Here is a 24,615-nt window from a genome sequence, read left to right as displayed (position 1 = left end):
TGGGATCATCCATTCTTATTACAGGCGCAATTAAGTATTATTATTCACTGTCGTGAACCCAGATTATTATTACAAGATGCATGTATCTTATGACTATAATTTGGGTCTTAATGCAAAAAGAGTTATCACTATTTAAAACTAATTAAAAAATATATTACAGAGTATTGTTTTTATTATTTTTAAATATTTCTAAACCAATATAATTACTTCGTCGCAGCTGACGTCGATTATCTATCATATTTTACGTATACTATTTGTAAAAAATACACTTCCCATACCATGTAACAGATAAGGCGACCTACGATCTTCAAATTTCGTCATTTTGTGACGATATTTATTCACTTGATTTTTAATCGACAATGTGGTCGACAGTTTTTTCGTTACTGTTATTTGGTTTAAAAGTGACACACGTCAACACTCAAGGTGTGTATTTTGACATTTGTTTGTACATATTTATTATGTTTGTATATTTTTGCCTGTGTTCCCCTAAATCATTTAAAAATTATAGTTATATTTGTTTTGGGCTGATTGCCCAAACTTTATACTCAATGATAGTGTTTTATAAAAGTAAAATAATTATATAAAAATCATTGTATTGTATGTGAAACAAATGATAAGATTTTATGTTTTTATATTATTTTTAATGCGCCTTATTTTAAACTAGCGTATTATTCATATCTTCTATATTGCTATTTAATAATTGCAGGCGATGAATTTTCCGTCAAAACAACGAAAAGTTATGAAATTAAAGAAGCAATATACGATGAATTTTTACTGGAAACAAGGCAAAGCAATGAAACTAAAGTAACTGTAGGCAATGATTTATTCTTTGAAACGACAAAAAGCAATGAAACAACAAAAGCAGGCGATGATTTTTTCTTCCAAACAACGAAAAGCAATAAAACTACAGAAGCTTCAGGCGCTGAAGTTTCCTACGAAACAACGAAAATTTATGAAACTACAGAAGCAGGGGAAGAATTTTTCTTCGAAACAACGAAAAGCATTGCTACTACAGAAGCTACAGGCGATGAACCTTCTTATGGAACAACAGAAATCAATGAAAGTAAAGAAAATGTAAATGATGAATTTTCTTTTAAAACTACGGAAACCAATGAAACTTTAGAAACTGCGGGTGATGAATTCTCATTTGAAGTAATGAAAAACAATGAAACTAAACAAGTTGAGGAAAAATTAAGCGACTATATCCTTAAAGTTATAGAATACTACAAGCAACCTAACCCTGAAGGATTACCAAGCACCAACATCCCAGATCCATATCCTGTTCCGGATTCAAGACAAATTCTAGGTTTTGGAACTAATTTAGAATTCACAGACACAACAGTTTACGGTGTTAATAAGTTTCGCGTACTTTACATTAATGCAGACATCGGAAAAATGGAGGTTCGTTACTTATCATATATTCACTAATTGTTTTTTTACTATGTAAGATTTATTTTATGAATATATTAAAACATCATTTTTAACATACAATTTCAGTGTCACTCCGCTTTTGAAATTGATAAACTGCAAGTTCGAGGGAAGTATTCATTGAATGTGTGGCTCAACTCTTACCCAGGGGATTTTACCGCTGATATTATTGGCATAAAAAACAAAGTCTTAGCTACGTTAGGCGTAGAACAAGATGGAAAACTTAGAGCACAGAACATATCCGTGAATATAACATTCAAAAACATTACCGTAAAATTCGAAAATGCAGGTTTCCTGGCCACAATGTTGCAAGGAGTTTTTAATTCAATGGGAAGCTTAGTGTATGATTCTATCAGAACTTATCTAGTTCAAGATGCACACACAAACATGAGGGAAGATATCAACAAGAAATTGGATGAAATCGTCGGGAATATTAAGTTTCCGAATACTATATCTCCAGTGGATATGATATTGGTTGACGTTAGAAATAAAATCAAAGATATGAAAATGGATCCATTACAAATTGAAGACTACTGTTCACAAATTGGAATATTTCAAGTAGCTCTCAATAATACCTTGGTAAAGGGCTTATCTACTTTCCATCGAACTGGAAATTTAACCCTTAGATTAGAAAATAATACCGTAGTGTCTGATTTTAATATTGGCGCTAAAGATTTAGGAGGTTCGACGCGTTGGGAAGTGTCAGGGTATAATGGGTACCTGATTAAAACGGGTACTGTTTCCTTCTCCGTTGAATATATTCAAGCAAGATTTGTACTTGCTCTAGCATTAAATAAAATAAAAACTATTGAATTTAGAGATTTACAACTTGATGTTGGTAATATACAAATCGGATCTGATGGAACAGGTACACTGGATTACATAATAGAACTATCAACTAACGTACTACCAACTCTTCTGAGATATCAGATAATAGAAGCAATGGAGAACCCTGTTAGATGGCTAATACAGCAGAAAATAGATAATTTAAATCTTGAAGAAGTGATAATAAATGAATTACCTAAAATAGATCAATTGCAGAGAAAAGACTTCCAGCTTACTGAGCTTAGAAGTCTTAATTCCACTGATGAAATATTTTTCGGCGATGAAGATTTTTTTAACTTTTGAAAAATTGAAAAAGTTTTTATATTTAAACTAATACGTCTATACGTCTTTAAAAAATTAAGACCTAGTGGAATGTACACTTACATTGCAGTGGATAATCTTGCGTGATTTAGTAATTTACAATTGTAATATAAGTTTATATTAATGTCAAAATGTTAATTAAATATTTTTAATTAGAAATTGATTCTACTAATACTTGTAATTAATTTAAATAATATTCAAGTACAAAAATATATTTATGTTGAATATGAACAAAAATTTGATGCTATTGTTGTTACCTTTTTTTATAAAATCAGAAAATGCTTAAAACAAAAAACGAATTTATATATTTGTGTTCAACTTACCTACCTTACCTTTTTTATTGTGTATTTATTTACTGGAAAATGTAGTAAATAAAATATTAATGGTTTACATATGTCCGATGAGTTAGCTTACTATGTACACCTTAGTTTGTTGGTTGATACTATTTACTTGATAATAGGGCTTAATACTTATAACATTCATGCTTCATTGGCCCGGATTACGGATTGAATGACGTTTATCTTCCTTGAAAGTGTGTTATTGGTCTTAACTGGATGGTTATAACAATTTCAAAATGACAGCCTAATCTGCTTTGATATGGGTGGAAAGATTAACTTGTGCAGGATACCTGTCACATTAAAATATTTATCAAGGATATAGTAACGCATGCTTAATACAAAATAAATATCTATTATTAAAAAAAATATATTATTGATTTTTTTCTAATGTTTAGCAAGTTATGTAATACAATAGAAGAAACGTAATTACATATACAAAATGTATGTGCAATAATTTATTAGACACTCTACCAAGTACACAACATCTTATTCAGCTTATAGGACATAAATGGCATATTCAAAATAAAAAAAGATAAAGATATTCTGTCTTAGTTATTTCATACACACTCCTTGTTTGAATGAATAGGATTAGGCTAAATTAACCAATGTTTATGATCATGTAATTACTCATTAAACATGCTTATTATAGAATCATAACCGTTAATTACTTTCTTAATTAGGGTACGAATTAAAGTTCAAAAACAACATTCATAAATCGAAAACCTAAAAAAAAAAGAAAAAAAAAAACAATAAAACAGGGTAATGCTTGAATAACATAATTAATACACAATAAAATGTCATTAATATACAATCGTATTAGAAAGACAATAACAATATTAAAAATATGCACACCCAAGCACGCGGCCATGTTACGCGTTAGAGATAATAAGTGACCTGTGAACCATTCGGGATGTTCATTCAGTCGACTATCATTTGAGTTATTGTGACCGTGTCTCCAGAAAACGATCACTATGATCCCGGTTCTATTGCTTTGCTCCTTGTTTGTGTTCTGTCATGGCGAAGGTATTTATATTCGGATAACTTACGTTCATGTGCTCAAGATATCAGTTGGATTGATTTTATTAAGGTTAAGTGAATGAGGAATTTGCAAGCGTAATCTTAAAAGATGTGATTACCAAGACTATAGTGCAAGTTTAAGTGTATTCCAATTTATAATATATTATATATTCGTTAGTGAAAATGTTATGCACTGTGGAAGGATTTTCAAAACTTATAAATAGATCTATGTGCATTTAGGCTAAATAAATTTGTCAGTATCAAGAATATGTGACGCATAATAAATGACAAAAAAACAAAGAGTTAATTCTATGAACATTTTTATAAAATTGGTACAAAGACGATGAATACTATTACAGTTTGTACATTCATTTATTAATAAAACAAACATTAATAATTAATATTAGGGTTAATAATATGATTCTTCTCACTTATATCAGTGAAGTAACCATTACTTATTAACATAGATTTGAGCAATAATCATGCTTTTAGTAATTCCCTTGTAATTTGATTTATCCGTATCACGCTTAAAATTATTTACTATGCCAATAACATAAGAGTATACAATAATAACGTGTATTTAATGAAAGCAAAAACTATTTCCAGAATACACTACAACAACGGAATCGCAACTTGCTAAGGGGGAAGAGAAAATGAGTGAATATATCCTGGAAGTTCTAGAACATTTCAAGAAACCCAACCCCGTGGGCATTCCGGGAGCAAAAGTGCCAGATCCATATCGAGTCCCAGATATGAAACAGTCCATATCTCTTGGAACTCTATACTTCAAAAATACGGCTGTGTACGGTATCAGCAAGTTTCGTATTTTGTATGTCAATGCTGAAATCAGAGCTATGGAGGTAAGCATTAATAGGAATCTAATGATAACTTAATAACCAAAAATATATATTTTATATGGGAATCGAAAAAGTTTTTCCAAAATTGATCTTCTCAGGGTAGATAAGGGAATGAAAGGTATATGAAATTAATATTAATAGGCGTTATAAAAATCTTTTTTCTTCTAGATATAAATATTACAATAAAAAAGCTTCAGCGATCTCCTACAATTTGTCAATCACGAAATAAGTACTAAGGGCAACTATATCAGTATTTTTAAGAAAATGTATTTTCTAAGTTGTATTCATCTAATCTGCATAAGGAATGAATAATATTTCGTCATAGTTTTATTTGGTATCGTGGAAGTTCAATTCACTTTTTAATATTAATTTGTTTTCGCGGAAATATCTTGTAGCTGTATAAAAAGGCGACATAACAAGATCAGGTTTTCCAAAAGTCTAGTTCTATAATCGGACGATGTATAGACCGACCTTGAGATCTTTATATATTTTTTACCTACAATTGGACAGCTCACTCAATCATCAAAGCAAAACCCGAAACAAATTGTACCTAATATGCTCGAATTTCTTCCAAAAAAACATTTAAATTCCATGCGGAAATTATACTCCTGTTTTCTTATCTTTACGCATGTTTCATAGAATTGAATTAATGAATATTCACATTACTAAATTCTATATTTTTTACTTACATTTTGAACATGTTGATCTATTCACCCGCATTGTAAAGATACAACAATCCAAAGACTTCTTTTGCGTACGCCCATTCCAATATCTCGTTATTTTTATTTACACAGAACACGCTATTTATTTCCAAAAGGATGAATACTTCGTCTCAATTATAATAAGATTTATGGTTCCGTTTAGTTGGTACCGTACATCATTTTTACTTGCTTGATTACAAAAGTCCTGTAATCTTATTAGTACTAAGAAATCAACAAAAGAATATACCGTATACTAAAAAGTGCCGGAGGGAATGTCTGATTAGGTTTTTTTATTATTTGAATACCACGCTTTCATATTTCAAATTTAATAATTATAAATAATGTAACAACAAAAACTATCACAATTGCAGGTTCACGCTTCATTAGCCATAGACAAGCTTCAAGCTAGAGGAGACTACACGATGTCGACTTGGCTTAATAAAGTTCAAGGACCTTTCACAGTAGATATAACAGGCATCAAGATTATAGCTAAAGCTAATTTAGGTGTAGAGCGAGACGGAAAATTGAGAGCACAAGACATTGCAATTGATATATCCTTCAGTACAATTGCAATGAATTTTGAAAATGCTGGTTTCTTCGGCGGTATGTTACAGGGCGTAGTCAATTCAATCGGAACGTTCCTATTCGATTCCATCAAGCCATACATACTTAAGGAGGCCTATACCAAAGCAAGGGAGGAAATTAATAAGAAACTTGACGAAGTAGCTGGTGACATGCAGTTTCCCAACTCAATATCTCCCCTAGATATGGTTATCGCTGATGTTAGGAAAAAAGTTAGAGACATGCAAATGGATCCTTACAAAATTAATGACTACAACACAACTGCTAGCGTTTTCACGGTGTCCCTGTCTAACACATGGGTAACAGGTATATCTTCTTTTCAAAGAGTGGGAAACATAACATTGAAAATGGAAAACAATACAGTAATCGCTGACTTCGAAATCGGTACTCAGAAACTTCAAGGAACGACGCAATGGGAAATAGCAGCAATTAGCGGTTTGTTATCGAGAGCGGGTAGAGCAGCGTTCTCTGTAGAATATATCAGTGGAAGAGTAATCCTGGCTCAGCCCCTCGATACGAGGAAGAGGCCGGTGTTCAGGGATTTGGATTTAGACATTGGCAACATTCAAGTTCGATTTGACGGTGCGGGAACTTTGGACTATGTGGTCGAATTCGCAGTGAATATTCTGCCTAATCTTTTGAGGTACCAAATAATGGACGCTTTGGAAGGTCCAATAAAGGAGAAAGTACAGCAGGAACTAAACAAGATTAATGTCGAGGAAATGATAAAGCAGGAGTTGCCGAAGGTTGATGAAATGCAGGAATCGGGTTTCAAGCTGTCAGCCCTTCACGTTCAGAGCACTGTAGATGAACCCTACGATGAGGATGAATTTTTCAATTTTTAATCTGGACAAGAAAAACAATTGCTGTAAATACCTAGTAAAAATATTAGTTTATTTTAGAATTATTATGTATTACAAGAAAAATTGTATTTAAAATAAATAAAAATTTTAGGAGGTTTAACCCTTATCGTGGCAAAAAATTTTTTTTGAAGAAAAGCAAAAACAAATTATTTCGGTAGTTTCTTTGGGTTATAAAAAACATAAAAAAAATAAATAAAAAAATCATGACATGGAAATTTTGGAAAAACAATATGTATACTATAATATACAATGCTACGTTTACTGTGATTAGCGCATTTTTGGGACTGTATATTATACTATACATTGCTTCATTTAGGCAGGGTTTGAATTAAACTGCTTTTAACGCTTACCAAAAAATAAACGGCATAATTTTAAATAAAAATACATATATTACTGATAAAAAAAATATTTAATTAAAAAGAAATATTCTTTGAATAAAAAATTTACCTAATTAAAACCCTAAAAAATGCTTTTATTATAAAACATAGATCCTATTGCCTGTGGTTACTCTAAAACACGATTTAGTTTTTTCACATAACAAAGTTGAACCTTACACGCCCCTACAATTGCCTATAATGATATTAATCGCCAAAAAATCTGGTATTTCTTCTCTTGTAACTTTTATGGATCTTCCAGTTCCTTGTGTGCTATTTAAATTAGTGTGAGTTATAATGATATCTACTAAGTCTTCTGTAAAAAATCTATAAAATTTAACTAAAGGAGAACAATTAGATGGAATATTTTCCAGAAACATATGTTTTGCTATTTCTGCATTGAACTGTGCTTTTTGATAACTAAAGGTAAATTGATTTTTCTAGTACAATAAAGAGGGTAAGGATGAAATTGAAGGTACTGCGTCATAATTACTCTCTGATCGATTAGGAAACACCTGAGTAAGAATGTAAGTAAGAGGAACTTCAATTGTTTCGGCATAAATGTCATCATCAGAACTTTGTAAGCGGTAAACCTCTTGTAACCTTTCGTAGCTGGAATTTATCGAGGCTGCTTCGGAAGTTTCTGCCAGTCCAATCATTCCAGCTTCATCACCGCTTTTTGCCCCATCACTTGAGTCAGAGTTTGCAGTCTGTTCAGGCACTAAGGATAAAATCCGCCTAGGTTTTTCACTCATAGCAGTCTAAAACCAAAGCAAAAGAAACATGCAAAACAACCATCCCAGCCATCATGTTAGTAAAGCAATAGTGTGTTATAGGTAGGTAAATACTTTGTTATTGGTCCCATAATGAAGAAAATTATTCATGCAGCATTAATAAATTATAGATAACACAAAATAATAATAAAAATAATAGTATTTTTATGGGAATTTAGCCCACAACCTCGTGAGTGTCTCAGCAGACGATTTCTAAAAACACCTGGGTAGTAGGTTCTTTTTAAATTATAATGAAATTGATTCAGTAGTTCAAATAGAAAAGAAGATTGCAAGTATATTAATTTTTCTTAAAGTTTAGTTAGTTTAGAGTAAAACAATATTGATCCCGTGAAGTTAGCAATGTATATTATTCTATACACATCAAATGAAAGGTAAATTACTCCTATTGTGGCATTGTATAGTATAATATACGTTATTAAAAAATACGACAAAATCATGCTAATTCGTATACCGAAAACAGCAATTTTATAAAAATATGTAAGCACAGACAATAGAGAATGTTTATTTTATAAAATACATACACATTAAGGCGCTTAATAATAAAAATAAAATAAAACTTACCTTGGATAAAAAATAACGGTTCATCTTGACAGTTATTTTTCAAATTTGATTTAACATTATTACAGATAACATAATATTTTTATTTTTTAAGTGTAAATAAACGTCTAGAAATATCAATGGTTCAATAAAACTATGTTAAAATATATTTGTTATAATTGTATATTTTTGTGAAGTTATACGTATAGTATACTATACAAAATAAAGATAAGGGTTTTAAACAATGGATTTATACATTTATTATATTCATAAAATGTATTTGAAATAACATTCTAGATATGTACATACTATATAAAAATATTAAATATTCAATTATAAATAGAGTGAAACAGTTCTTAGCTATTTTGTAAAATTAAGCGTATGCCCAAATCAATTGTAAATAATAATAATAAATCCGTACTTACAATAATATTTATACATTAAACATAGCACTCTTTAACTTATGAATAAACTTAAAATTCAATTGTATAACACACGAGTAACAACAAAATAGAAACTTTGTTGTTACAAAAGTATTATATAATTGTTAAACAATAAAAATTAAACAGAAATTATACACCTTAATATATGCATGGTAGATGTACATATGTACTTATAAACCATTTTATGTATAATATATTATATATGGTAATAAATATCTACGTTTTTTATGTATGCGCGTGATTGAGCATCTATATGCCCTATAATAGAATTAGTTTGACGCAAATTTTTGATATAAAATTCCTAACACGTTAAATTTTCGTTAGCGGCTCAGTGATGGAGCATTAAAAACTCGATTACGGTAAAACCGGTAGGTAACGGTGTATGTCTTGAGATTCGAAGCAGTAATTTCGCTACAATTGGTAACTTCGATTATTTCCTTATTGATTATTTTTATTTTAACTTTTTTTATTTCGTTAAGCATCCTCCACACACACTTAGTTGTATAAATAGTTAAAAAATAAAAATACTTTCGTAAAAATAACATAAGGATATATGTGAGCCTTTATAAAAATATTTTACATTTTTGTATTAGAATATGAAATCCTATGACTTGAAACTTTATAGTAAGTTTCAAAGACTTCTAAGCGGCAAAAACAATAAGAAAAATATCATAGATCTAAACAAAAACAATCGAAACAGGCTTTACCTATGGACTTGGAGTCTTGCAATGGAAAGTGGAGGGCTGACTGCAAACTTGCGAACATATAGCGTTCACGGGTGGCGCACGACGCACGCTCGCGCGAGACATTAGACTGTTAAATTTATCTTTCGTTTTTAAATATCGATTTTTTTTAAGAACGTGTAATTTTAGTAATTTATTAAATAAAAATGGAGACATATCAAGTTTTGATCTTCTTATTCATCGCTTTAGTTGCGCCGACATCTTCAAATTCAAGTAAGTGATTGAATCTTAGAAGAAAGTAGACGGACGAGTTGGTTTAATCCGTGTCTATTTCCTTATAATGCTATAAGGTTCATGTAACTTTTACTATTATTTCATATTTAATGTATAATTATATTACATATGATATGTTTAATGCTTAAATAACAAATCAATAATTAAGACTTAGCCCAAATATTTTATCTATAACGAATATGTTTGCATAACGACAGACATAAAATTTAAAATTGTAATATTTCCTTTTAAATTATTATCCGCAGGAACATAATTTTTTTCTTTGCTTTAATTTAAAAAAAAAAGATTAGAGTACCAACAGTTCGATTTTCGAACACTTAATACATTTCAAATTGAATGTAACAGAATAAGACGTAATTCTCACACGATGTATTATACAATAGTCAGTTTTAATTCATTTATTAAAGCACTTCACACTATTCAACTTTTTTACTATACTCTTTAATTTATTAACATTAAACACTTATCTTAAATAGAAATTAAACGATCTAAACATATGTGAGAAGTGCAAGTGCATTGACCTGACAAGTCTTTGATGCAGTTTTTACTTTTTCCGTTACAGCGACATTTTATGTGTACACTGACCAGGATATTAATATTCTTTTAATACTCACTTGTTTCGATTGAGTTCCCAACTCTGTTACTTAGAATAAGATAACTTGTTTTTTTTAATACTTCCGCTATCATAGGCGAAGTAAAAAAACGAAAGTACATTTAGTTATTTTTTTAGAAAGAAAATTAAAATTATAAATAAGCTAGTAAATTTTCCATTGTTAAGCTTAAACCTGCTCTTGTGTGAAATTAACGTCTGAAGCTCATATCACCTTCTCCAATGCGGTTTTAGCGATTCATGTGATACAGATGTTCATATGACACATGCAGGGTTACCTCATATTAGTTTGTGCTCAGATTTATTTTATTTTATTACTGGTCCGTCAATCAGGACTTTTTTTGCACAATTTAAAATATATATATTTATTACATAAGACATTATCTAAAAAAAAAAAACATTTTTCTTCCAATTCTTCGTAAAAAATACATACTTACAAATCAAAATTGATAATTCATTATCATTAAATCTTTTTTTTTAATCTGTAAACATTTCATTCAAATATCTAGCCAAATACTACATTTTAGAAAAGGTTGTGTTGTTTAAATGTATCTCACTAATAACATAATAATACACAAATGTATTTTATTCTCTGTAACAGATAATTTTCATTTCAATAAATGACTTAGAGCTCTTCAAAGATGTCTCTTTAAATTTAATGATAAAGACTATGTTGGTGCATTGATAGTTCAGAAAATTGTTTAGAGTGAATAATTCATTCATTACAATGGACGTTTTTCTGACTAATTGGTCGTCTCCTTCAAACAACTTCTTATAAAGAAGATTCAAACAAGAACTATACAGACATAACTCACATAGAAATGTTTAATGTTTAAAACTAACGTGTACTCTCTCTAACTATTTTATGTACTCACTCTCACACCTGGTAAGTTTTTACATGACTTGATATTTTAGTAAAATTTGTTATGTATTTAACTTGCATGTATATGCAAGGTATGTACATACATCCATATATGTATTATGTGCTTACCAGATAGAGCATCCGTATACGTTTATATCAAAAATATATAAGCCAATTGTTGTGATATAAGGTCGTCCTGGTCGCTCAGTCAATTCATTTTGATGCAGCTGTTAATTTTCCAACAATTGTAATATGTTTTCCTTATTTGAAAACATCTTGAATGACATTTTGTCCCAAAAGATCTTTGTACTAAATTGTTAAGTTTACCTTTTATATTATAATTCATGAAACTAGTATAAACTACGGATACTTGTTGAATTTCCGTGTTGACATTGAAAATAAACGACTGTTGCTTTTGGCTCAATAGGTATATTTAAAAATAATATTTTCCTTCAAATTAACACTTGACTCATTATTTGTAAGCAAAAATGAGAAAGTGTAAACTAACGTTGCAAATTTGGACACTTTCTTTGACTTAAAATTTATACGTAAAATATTTCCACGTGATTTTAGAGCCCTATTTATTTTTATTATATTTAAGTTCCTACCTATATATATATTATTTTTATGTTTTATGCATTTTTCTTTAAAGACATAAATCAAATATTGATATCATAAAAAACGTATTCTTGCGTGCATAATGCTATTTTGTTTTAGCACATTGTTGCTAAAATGCTTTAGTGTTGCGTTTTCAAGCAATTACTAGACTAGGATATAAACAAAATAAAATACATATTCATTATATAATAGACATATCTATTAAGATACTGAATGTAATTTTTTATCCATATTCGATGCTTCAGTTTTCAGATATTTCAAAACTAGTAAGTGCAATTTTAGCGTTCCGTGAGGACGGCCCCCTTAAAGTCGTTTTTCGTCACTAAAAATTAGACCTGGTACTTTAATCAATCGGGAAATGAGATGTGGTTTTATTCGCATGTAAGCTCTACATTGCTTCCTATTATAGACTTTAGAGAAACGACAATACATAACACGTTCCTATAAAATCGAGAATAAACGCTTCAATGAGAATAGGTATTAGCGGTTACATACGTAGTAAAGATTACTTCTTGAACGTTATATTGTTATATAAGTTAATGATAAATATTTCATATAATTTCTTTTTATTGCCTTTAAATTTCATTAAAATTTTAATTCTTACAAAAATCATTAAAATAATAGCTGCAACAAAAAATAAATAACGAAAGTTACGTAGTATAAAAATATTTAATAAAAGTACGTTTGTAAAAGTTCGACAGTTGGGATAGTTCTTAAGTTATATATCTCAGAACGTTGCTATATTTATTGTAAACTGTGAGATTTACCATTATGTATGTATATATTTTATTATATTATATGTATAACATAATAATTCAGACTGTTATGAAATAAATAATTGCTTAATAAAAATACCTAAAATTCGTATATCATCGATCACATATTTTTGAAGTATGCCCAATTAATCTTTTTTTCCGAAACTGATTGTCGCAAAATAGAGAACCATAACTTCTATATATAAAAAATAATAAACCTTGGAATATCAATAAACAAAATTAAACAAAAATCTGAAAAATAAAAATAATAAATAAATAAATAAAATAAATAATATTTAATTATTTGTTGAATATTAACATTTTCTTAGACATTTATTTAAATGCGTAATACTTATACTCGATTTAATATCCATTATATAATACGTTTAAACCAGACATAACATAACTTTTACTTCATAGAATTGTGACTGTTATAAGAACGGATATAAGAACTAAAATAAGTTGTAATATATATCTGATTAGCAGAAAAACTGGGAGATATGTAAAGGCAAGTCACTTGTGTAACACAGAATCCTGTAAGACAACTTGTCATATTGTAATATAAATGCATCCGTTAAAGGCATAGGACGTTTTCTTTTCTTATATACTACAATCGGACTCAAACAACCGAGCCAGCTTTATTATCTGAGTGTGCGTGACAGGTACGCTTAATCACCAAAGTATTATGAGTATTATGACGTTACTAGTGTGCGTGATTTTTGTGGCTAACATCTCATACTCGACGGTGGAGGAAAACATCGTGAGGAAACCTGCATGAGTCTAATTTCATAGAAGTTCTGCCACATATGAATTCCTCCAACGCGCATTGGAACAGAACTCTGCAAAGGGAGAAGAGGCCTTAGCCTAGCAGTGGGAAAATTACAAGCTGTTGTTGTTGTGGTTGTTGTTATAGATATGTAAGTAATCAAAAGTTCTGTGTTTAAAATCTCCAAAGAAGTGTCCACTATCCGTGTCTTTCTATTTGTCGATCGAATTCGATGTGCTTATGCAGACTGAACATCCCTTTCATTTTATATTTTGTTATAATCACATAATTAAAGATAAATACATAAACTTGAATGGTTATTTCTGTTTAAATTAAGTAAAACTAATTATGAATAGTATATGTTTTAAACAATGAACGAATTTAAAATAGCGTTAAGGTTGCACTGTAAGGTAAATCGGGTATGACTAAATGATTTTAAGGACAAATGAATTAACAAGGTTATATAATATTAACTTGTAAAATAAAAAAGTAATTATCAGTATAATTTAAATAATATATGTGACACTTTTAAAATATTTCGAGGAAAATCCATACAATAAATTCGTCAGACATCTTGGTAAAGAATCTTTATATTCAAATTAACATTTTTAAATTAAACTTAAATCGATGTAATAACAATTGTTCACTTAAATATCGACCTGAATGCAGTTATAGAGATTTCATTTCTTTATCATCATCATTACACAGTATAAAACAGTCGCTTACCGCTGTCTGTCCCTATTTATGCTTAGATCTTTAAAATTACACAACTGATTTGGATGAGGTTTTTTTAATAGAAAGAGTGATACGAGAGAAAGGTCTTATAGGATATAAAATATAGTCGACATATTAAAGAAACACTGATAATTTTAGAAGTTTATAATGTGATGTCGTAAATAAACAAATTCTGTAGAATATTAGTAGTAGTACCGGTGCGAAGCTGGAGCGGGTCGATAGTATAAATGTCATATAAACAAAATATGTGAAACTTTTAAGATATTTTGAAGAAAATCCATATAACGAAATCGACTCACATCACATTGATTTTATAATTATATTAACATTTTTGAATTAAACATAAATATTAACATAATAATAATTGTCCACTTAAAAATCCATCTATCCAATCAAAATGCAATTACAGAAATTTCATTCTCATATGCACAATAATCCTGAGCAAGTTATCGTTTTAGGTCCAAGTTTTTCATTATTTACGAAATCTCTCAATGTTTTGTCGCGCATATTCAATACATAGTTATTCAACTCCAAAAGGGTCAAACGGTGCAACTAGAATTAGTCGCACTTGACTTGTTACGATTTTATGCTTGTGTTGTAATTATATAGTCTGTTTATGAGTTAACGTGCGCTTGAATACATAAAGTTAGGATCTCAACAACGTTGCCTAATTATATGTTTTGATACTTTTAAGACTAGGGTTTTATTTTTAGCAAAGAAAATACCATACTCATAAAATACATTATACTCGTATATAATAAATTAGTAGTATGTAGATTCTTTTATTATGTACGAGTATATAAGATAAAATATAGGTATGTATACAACATGTTTAAAATGCAACTTATGTTGATATTCTACCAACGTCAGGTGATGAATTTGTAGATATATTTTCTCTAGGTTTTCTAGAATATCTAATACGACTTCTAGGAAAGTTGTCCTTTGTGCATTGCAAAAATAAATGTACCGAAAAAAATTGTATTATTATATAACTTTGTATTCAGTTAAATCAACGTTTATCGAAAAGAAAGGACCAATGTTTGCGAGGGAAATACATATTTATTGAATTTAGAAAAGTGAAAATTCTCTCGTATTTAAATACACGAAATTATTTTCAAAATAATATACAACATTACTAGTGATACAGCTCGTCAAAATTCGAATTTTATTTTTTATTTCATTTGACTATTTTCATATCTTATGCTACAATACCAACCGAATAAAATATATCATTCCAGAACTTATGTAAAAAAAAATACAATATGTGCACTATTGTCTTTTACATTCGCATATAAATAAACCTCAGATCGATTTAAATTTATCGTTCTCGTGTTCCATCATAGTCACATTATTCGTTCTAAAAGGTTCTAATATGTAAAATAAATACAAGAATAAAGGACGTTTTTCCGTTTCTGTCAACGTAATTGAAAACAATGCATCTCGCAATGATGTTTTAGTAAACAGATATGTTATTAACGCGCAAAAAGTGAAGACTAGAAAACGTCCTAATTGGGACGTTTGCCTTCAGTCGTTTTACGTAAGTACGTTATAATACATCACAATTATGTAGTAATACGTTTTGCGTAATTAAAACATCTAGTTATCCATTTTACTTATTGTTTTTATCAAGCTATCCTTTTTACTTTTAACGAAATGTAAAAATAAACTAAAATAAACGGTCCCCGGCGCGGCACACTTTTTTCTTTTGTTTAGTATGGATATAACATATCTGTTTATTAGAATATCATTGGCATCTCGTGTCCTCTACGTAAATATTAAATTAAAAGTACATTCGCTGAGGTCGTACAGGACGACGCTGAGCGATTTATATTTCGTTCGTTATAATAAATCTTATCAACGCTCCCGAGCTGGTTTTATCACACGCATCACTCTTGACAGCAAGGATGCGAGTTGAATTAATATGTGTATCTCTATTCTAACTTCTTGTACGTTTATTTATTGATAACAGTTTCATGTTAGGTATTATGTTAAATTATACCATTATAAAATTTGAACTGTTAGATATATGGCCTAATATAAATATCTATAGATTTTTTTGGTGGATAATATATTTCGATATTGTATTTAAATTTTACATTAAAACTTTTTTTTTCTAAACCTATTTTCACACACAAATAAAAATAATAATACTCATAGATTAGTAATAAACATCTATAGATGATTTCTTTATAAGGAAAATTGTTTTTAATATTATTTTTGCGTGTATTGCTATTTTTGTCTAAAGTCAAAAGTCTGAATGAGATGATTATGCTTAACATTCTATTGTTATTCTAAAATTAAATAAAATCTTTCTTTATTTTAAATACTTTAATATGACATATATGAACGTTCAAGCACATTAATGCTCTTGAGATCTGACTTCTTCAATATCACACAAAGATTTTAACAGTAAACAATTCGAGATTAAAAATTAGGTCAATACTAAGAGACAAACACATAAGCTTAGTTAATTACCGGTCAGTAAACGGTATTATTGCGATCGGCTCGAGTTTCGCGGACAAGGTTGCATTAAGCGGTCATCGAACTCCACCAGCTGACCATCAAGATTTTATAACTAGATAATCAATCGACCGGATTTTATTACAGTCTGTTATAGCACTTAGACACTCGACTGTTCTCTTTATTTTCATAGAATGGAGTTTCGTTTACTGTCTTTTGTTTATTATACATTAATTGTATATTTGTACATACATAAAAAAACGACACTATTTTATATATAGAAGATTATTTTTTTATTAGGATGACACAGTCAATTAAACACAATTGAGTTTCCCTGTAAGAAAATAAACGACATTTAATGTTATTATTAACAATGTATGTTCCTAAATTACAAGATAATTACTTTTTACCGTAACGAGATTACTTCTTGATTAATATTTTTCACGGATAACAAAATTTAGTCGTCATGTCAATGCGCGTTCGATGACGGTTGATGCGCGGAATTCAAATTAAAGAAAAATACCCTTTTTTCTTTACATGTATAACCATTACGTTTAAGCAATTTAGTACGCTAATATCACAAGGAAATAATGAATAGTGTATGCATTCTATAATATATTAAATTATGCTTCACTCAAAGCTAACAAAACTATACATTATTTTTTTTATAATATTAAATGAAGTAATACAAACTCAACTCACGGTTCAATTGAATTTTAAACAAGTGGCTCGCAAGACGTTTTTAAAATACTATTAAAAATAAGGCTATTCTCATATGAAAGTTAAAGTTACGTAATGCATAATAATGAATAAAGTTTGCGAAATTATTAATAGTTTAGCGTAATTATCTCTTAAAATGCATAATGTGCATTAAACGTAGAGTTAAACAATTTAATTATTCTTTTGTTATATGAGTTGGTTTTCTTTATAACTTTAACAGGCAAGTGGAACACCTGATGCTATGTGGACACCATTACCCATAAACATTGGCGCCATAAGAAATATTAACTATTTCTTGTATCGCCAATACACCATCAAGTATGGGAACCAAGATGTTAGGTCATATTCGTGTAGTGGCTCACTCACCCTTGAAACCAGAATATAACAATACTAACTAAGTATGACTATGACAATTTCCTAAAAAAAAATCCTAAAAAAATAAAGCCTCATTTTTTTTTTAATATAATACACAACAAGTTGACAATCTCCAAATTTTTATCTGAGCAACGGATAATGACTGTAATAACAATATTTACATCGATTTTTTCCACGTAACAACCACAACCATAGGACGAATATACTTTTTCTTATGCTTGTGATTCAAAAATCAAAATCAAAATAAACTTTATTCAAGTGGGCTTTTACAAACACTTTTGAATCGTCAATTAACAATTAATTGTAGCTACCACCGGTTCGGAAAGTAGATTCTACCGAGAAGAACCGGCAAGAAACTCAGTAGTTACTCTTTTTCAACATTTAAAAAATACAAAGTCATGTTAGTTAAAAAGAGATTAAGTTTTTAAAAAGTATGTATAGACCAGATAGAATGGAATATTATATTGATCAAGGTTTAATAAAGGCTTATCGTTATAACACGCGTATTCTTATTACCTATTCGACTAGCTTCTGAAATCAATTCAATTCACCAAAATTCAACATTCATTCGTGCCCCTTTATATATGAAATTAAAAAAAAAAAACATGTGGTCTCAAGTAGTTTAGTAACAGTAGTTTATGCTGCCATAAACCTTTGAGAAAAACCTTGTTTACACACACGGCACGCTACAATCGAGAGGTTGTATGAAAAAGACGCATCTATTGTTCAGCATGCATCGGCCTCCATTGTTTTCACTGCACTGGTGACGAACACCGTTATGCCGAGCTGACTCGCATAATAAGTGCCGTAAGCGAAGAAAGCTGTTGACACCCGATTAATCACGGCTTATTATATTTTAGTCCAGGTGAATTTCGTTGAAAAAGTATGCCAGTAGCACAGTATTGTTACGAAAATATATTTTTGGGCGAGATAATTAATTGTGTTTATGAATTTACAAGAATAAAACAATAGGGATAATAATTTTTAAATATTGCTTGTTATAGTTGTTAATAGGAAAACTATATTGAAAGTAATCTGATTCGGCTAATATTATTTTTACATTTTTAGGAATACTCATGGTATTCTTTAAAAATGTATGTAGTAAAAATTACCCATATTTTTGTATTTCCTGACACATAAATTTTTATCTTCCATCTTATAACAATAACATATAAGAAATATTGCTGTTATTAGGTTTTTAATAAATATAAAATAAATTAAATTAAAAAAAGAAAAACATTGAAAGTAATGAATTTGACTGAGGATTATTACATTTTTAGTCTAGATTTTCAAAGTCTTGCCTTAACTACAAGAATCACAATAAATTTGCTTTAAAACAAACAGAGCATGCTGAGCTACAAAAAGTAGACCATTAGTACAGATCAAAGAATATCTTTAATCTGTATTAAATATAAAATTTGATTAATCCTGTGAAATTGAAATTGCAACGTCTAATTTTAATTTATTCATTTAAAATATATGACAACAGTCTATTCTACAGAGGAAAAGGTAGTTGTGATATTTTTAGAATTTTATAACTTAATAATATAAATACTTTTTTCAGATGTTTTCGGGGGTCACTGTTCGAAACAGGACGACGATGTTGACGCGTGCTTGTTAAAAAGTTTCAACAACCTCATCGAACATCTCAAGAGCGGAGCGCCCGAACTGGACATCGAACAGGTATTTATTTATTTACAACAAGCACACTTACTACATACATATTGAACATATACAGTTAAAGTGACTATATTAAAACATCAGATATGTACGTCAATGACAAGTGTACATAACAGGTACATTTAATATGCCCGTCCGACTTCGTACATTTTAAATAAGAAATTTATTAAGTTACTGCTTTTATTAGGGTAGCAGCATCATTGTAGTTCCAAACGCAGAATAATAGAAATGTACCAATTTTATTTGTTTAGTAGAGTATCAGTGTAGTTCCAAACGTAGAATAATAGACAACGGTTTTTTTTTCAAAACTAGCTGTGCCCGCGACCTCAAATAAATTACTCCTTCAGTTATCTGCCGGAATTATTTTTTAGATTAGCCGCAACAGACAGACAGACAGACAAAAATTGTAAAAAAATATATTTCGGTATATAGACGGTACGTCTATACATACATAGGCATTGAGTAAAAAAGGGCTATTTTAATCTTACAAACAGGCACTAATTTTTTGATAAGTATAGATAAGAATAATAAAACATATTGCACAACAAAATCAATCCATCGAATCATTATGTTCAAGTTGAATGCAGGAAAATGCAAATATTTCTCGAACGCATTTCGATCATCAAAAACATCCGCGTTTAAAATTAGAATCTAAGCGACCAGCAATTATCGAAAGGTCATATAATCTTCCAACGCGGGTTGACTTTCTGGTTTTCTTAGCGTCATTTAATTTGTTCAATACAAATTGAATTACGTGTAAAAACCTTTTCCATAGCGCCTTTGGTACTTCAGATCCATTCCTTAATATTGTATTATAAAATCAATTTATCTTGCTTCGTAGATATGTAGATATTATTCTTGCTAATATTATATAGAAAATTACAGTTAGTGCTTGTCTGGGCTTGAACACATACTCTTAAATTTTCGGTATAATTCATTTCGTACTCGTAAATACGTAACCTCGAATGTTGCATACAATTACGCTACAAGTGTATTGTGTATGCACCAATCCTCATTTGAGTTTGGTGGAATTAGCTTTGAGATATTAGATTCTGTATAAATTCACTCATACTTCACTCATGAAATATTAATAATCGACTTATTATGATACGCCGATTTGATAAATGTGTTCTATTAATTTTTTTTATTATTATAGCCACTTTTGTATATTACAATAAAAAAATTTCACGTTCGTGTTCTACGGTGACTTTCGAGTAGTACAGATAAGCCTTTGATGACAGTGAGTCAATTGCAGACTGTCACTTGGACGTATATAAGTCTTCATATTTCTAGTTTCCAGGCAATCACATTAATCATAGCTTAAATTCTCGTTGACATTCATCCTTGCCCCTTTTTTTTCCATTTCCATCAAGGATTTTTGTCTCTGTACTTTTAAACATACATAAAAATAGAACTTAAAGGGCAAATAATATATATAGATTACATTGTACATTTCCTTTTTTTATTACAGTCGGATTCAATAGTAATCGACGAATTGTCGATCGCCCTCGGCGGCGGCCCCGATGGCTACAAAGCAACGTTCAAAGACATCAACGCGAGCGGTGTTGATGACGTCACAATAACAAATGTCAGGTAATATAGGAAACTAATTTTTTTATAAAAAAATAATTATTGTTTATGAAATTTAATGTCGAAATATTAGATACAAATATATTATTTTTAATTCGAACTGCCAAGAGCATTATGATTTACAGCATATATTATGTACAATTATGTTACGCTAAGGTGTTATATATAATTCTGTTATTACGAACGAGCGATAAATAATAACCGTTTGAAATTCTTTGACGAAATTTACAATGAATTTAATAATAAAAATACAGAGGAAATAAAATGACAGTTGAATTGTGGGAGAGCGTATTAAGTATTCCCTTCTCGTCGTAGCTACGTGACAAAGCACACGATGGCGACACGATGCGTTGACCGATGCATCATATCGCTACAAAGAAATTCTTGACCATTTGCTGCCGAAGCCAAGAATAACCACAAACAACCTCTCATTGTCAGAACCTTGACCTTCGAATCCTTTGCTTTACCCTTTATGGTAATATTAATCATAACCAGGAAAGATTGAATATGCTGTGACTAACTTAGATTAAAAGAATGTTGTTTTTAAATTTTCTATTTATATCGAGTCGTTTAAACAATTTGTCAATAGAGCTATATGTTTTTTTATGTTTTATACAGATTTTTAAATATTACCAGCGTCTATTTACACTTATCTATTTGTTCCACAAGTAATATCTTACTTTATTTTAGAATGATTTCACACAAAAGTGATATGCCACATTAGTTATAATAATTTTAACAGATATCTATATAAAATTTTAAATGAAGATAAAGCTTATAGCTTAAAAATAATGTTTGTCAATGTAATTTAAACATATTAACCAATAAAAGTAAGATTTTAAAAAATAAGACACAATATTATTTGCACAATTGCAACAAAATTAGAAGTAAAAATAGTGCGTAAATTACGATTAAAAGTAATGCTTCTGTTTGCGTCGTAATGAATTAGTAGCAAGAGGTCATTTTTATTTTTTTCTATTTCCCACTGTAGGTCGGATCTAGACACGTACCAGTTCCAGCTGACGCTGTCCATTCCCCACATCAGCACAACAGCGCGATACCGCTCCTCGGGCATTCTGTTACTGGTACGAGCCTCCGGCGGTGGGGACTACTGGGGAGAATATGGTACAGCAACAATTTTACTACCTACTACTTCACAAGGCTTCATTAATTAAACAAAGCTCTTCTTCTTTTGTATTGAAATAACTACCATATGGAAGGAAACTTAGAGTATTTATATATAGCGTACGATAAAACTTTTTTTTTACATTGAATCATTTTAAGAGATAATTGTTAATTACACGAGTATTCAAAATTTTTTATGATTCCTATTAGTACGTAAACAAAAATGTTTCAAGTGAAAATGACGAGAAAAAAATATAAAAACATTTTATTAATTTCAGAGAACGTTAAAGCAAAAGTATACTTCCGCGGTGAACCGTACGAGCGCAAAGGCAAGACTTACCTCAAGCTGAAACAGCTGAAACTGGACTTCTCCGTCAAGGACATCAAGATGGGTGTCGAGAACTTACAAAACAGCAACTCTGTGCTGCGTACGTACCAATAATACTTACAGTCACATATAACTTTAGTTTCTAAATGAGAGAGTATTTGTAATAAGGTGGGACGCAAACGCCGTTTGACTTCACGGTAGTGTGTGATTTAACACTCCAGAAATATTAAAACCAAACACTTGGTGGTAGGGCTAAGTGCAAGCCCGTCTGGGTAGGTACCACCCACTCATCAATTATTCTACCGCTAAATAACAGTACTCAGTATTGTTGTGTTCCGGTCTGAAGGAGTGAGCCAGCGTAACCGCGGGCACAAGGGACATAACATCTTAGTTCCCATGGTTGGTGGCACATTGACGATGTAAGAAATAGTTATATTTCTTACAGCCTCATTGTCTATGGGTGATGGTCACCATTTACCATCAGGTGGCCCATATGCTCGTCCGCCAAACTATACCATTAAAAAAATCCAATGAAATTTAAATAATTTCAACAAAGTAACTTATCTTCGATATTGATTTCATAGTTGACACCTTTAATCCACAGCGACATTTTTTGCCACTACAAATAAACTGGCATATTATGCGTTCAAATATACGCTGTTAGCATAATATGCAAGATTCTATGCTTATGCACGTAGACAACATTTATAAAACGTACTAGAAATCTGAAAATTATCATAACGAAACACAAACAGCGGATAACATATATTCACAACAATGATATGTTAGTAAGCCAACACAGGGTCTCAACAAAATCAAAAAGAATACTTTTTCAACTCTCGATTCTTGATTCGAACGCAAAATTCAAACTTTTCTTACATTTTATATATTTGTTAAGACTAGCCTGTGAATAAAGTCTATTTACATCTACCTTCTCTCTACAATAGATTGCACAGAATTGTGTTTGCCTTTTATTAATAACAAAGGTACGTTTTTTCGTGAAAGCTTATTAAGATTTATAAATTGTCTTTACAGAAGCAGCACTCAACCTGTTCATTAATACAAACGCTCAGGAGTTGCTGAAGGAGATGAAGCCTCAGTTGAAGAGAGACCTCGCTGAGAAAATGTCAGGATTCCTAAACAGGATTCTAGAGAAAATACCCTACGACGACTGGATTGTAGACTAAATAAAAATCTTCAAGATATCCTATATTTTTATTTTCTTTTATGAAGCAATATTTGGGTTACAATTGTACAAACTTTACAAATATAACATTTTTAGTTTACGTTCATGTAATTGTGTTTATGATTTTAGTTTTTTTTAAACTGATACAAAATATTAAAGTACATTTTGTGGTATTAGGTATTAAATGTTTAATCAAGTGAAAGCAACTGACAATTTATTGACGGTGTGAGTATCAATTTACGTAGCCAGGGTCAAAAAATAATATAATTAATCCTTTTTATAACCTTGGTAATATGTAATTGGTTTCTTTTATTTTAAAAAACGGGGCATGAGTAATTAAAATATTTAAGTTATTTATTTGTGACAAATTTGATTAGGCTTGAATTTTAATCTGTTTAATCTCAGTCTACTATTAATTGCATATTAATTTTAAGAAAAATAAAAGACTTTTTAAAATCATCATTTCTATTTATTCATAAAACCACTTCCGTGCTTCCGAATGTATGAATACATGAATACATCTCAAAAATACGTTGCGTTTTCGTTTGTGAACCAAACCTAATACCTATTATTATATTCTTTATTGCACTAAAATATGTGTATACAATGATTGTACAGTAAAATAAGTACAGGCAAAGGTGGACTTATCTCTAAAAGAGATTTCTTCCAGTCAACCTATGGAGGTGAGTGACGGAGTGATGTAGCGGGCAAGATAGTGCAGACTAATATAGAAAATATATAGAAAAAT

At 30.0% G+C, this 24,615-nt stretch overlaps 3 protein-coding genes across 3 annotated transcripts; all 3 read left to right on the top strand.

Annotated features, from left to right (window-relative positions):
- The first annotated feature begins 322 nt into the window (after positions 1–322).
- On the top strand, positions 323–2,591 carry LOC124538627. Its single transcript, XM_047115746.1, has 3 exons — positions 323–423; positions 707–1,401; positions 1,498–2,591. The coding sequence occupies exons 1-3, from the start codon at positions 360–362 to the stop codon at positions 2,554–2,556; spliced, it is 1,818 nt and encodes a 605-aa protein (XP_046971702.1). The 5' UTR covers positions 323–359; the 3' UTR covers positions 2,557–2,591.
- Positions 2,592–3,782: 1,191 nt separating this feature from the next.
- LOC124542373 lies at positions 3,783–7,032 on the top strand. Its single transcript, XM_047120342.1, has 3 exons — positions 3,783–3,935; positions 4,536–4,789; positions 5,859–7,032. The coding sequence occupies exons 1-3, from the start codon at positions 3,884–3,886 to the stop codon at positions 6,912–6,914; spliced, it is 1,362 nt and encodes a 453-aa protein (XP_046976298.1). The 5' UTR covers positions 3,783–3,883; the 3' UTR covers positions 6,915–7,032.
- Positions 7,033–9,831: 2,799 nt separating this feature from the next.
- LOC124541418 (protein takeout) lies at positions 9,832–24,326 on the top strand. The gene is made up of 6 exons (XM_047119287.1): positions 9,832–10,036; positions 19,523–19,641; positions 21,110–21,231; positions 22,220–22,353; positions 22,632–22,781; positions 23,717–24,326. The coding sequence occupies exons 1-6, from the start codon at positions 9,970–9,972 to the stop codon at positions 23,866–23,868; spliced, it is 744 nt and encodes a 247-aa protein (XP_046975243.1). The 5' UTR covers positions 9,832–9,969; the 3' UTR covers positions 23,869–24,326.
- Positions 24,327–24,615: the final 289 nt, after the last annotated feature.

The sequence above is a fragment of the Vanessa cardui genome, chromosome 2, assembly GCF_905220365.1.
Source record: "Vanessa cardui chromosome 2, ilVanCard2.1, whole genome shotgun sequence".
In the NCBI taxonomy this organism is placed as follows: Eukaryota; Metazoa; Arthropoda; class Insecta; order Lepidoptera; family Nymphalidae; genus Vanessa; species Vanessa cardui.
Note: the sequence above shows the minus strand (reverse complement) of the source record. Positions and strands in the feature narration are given on the sequence as shown.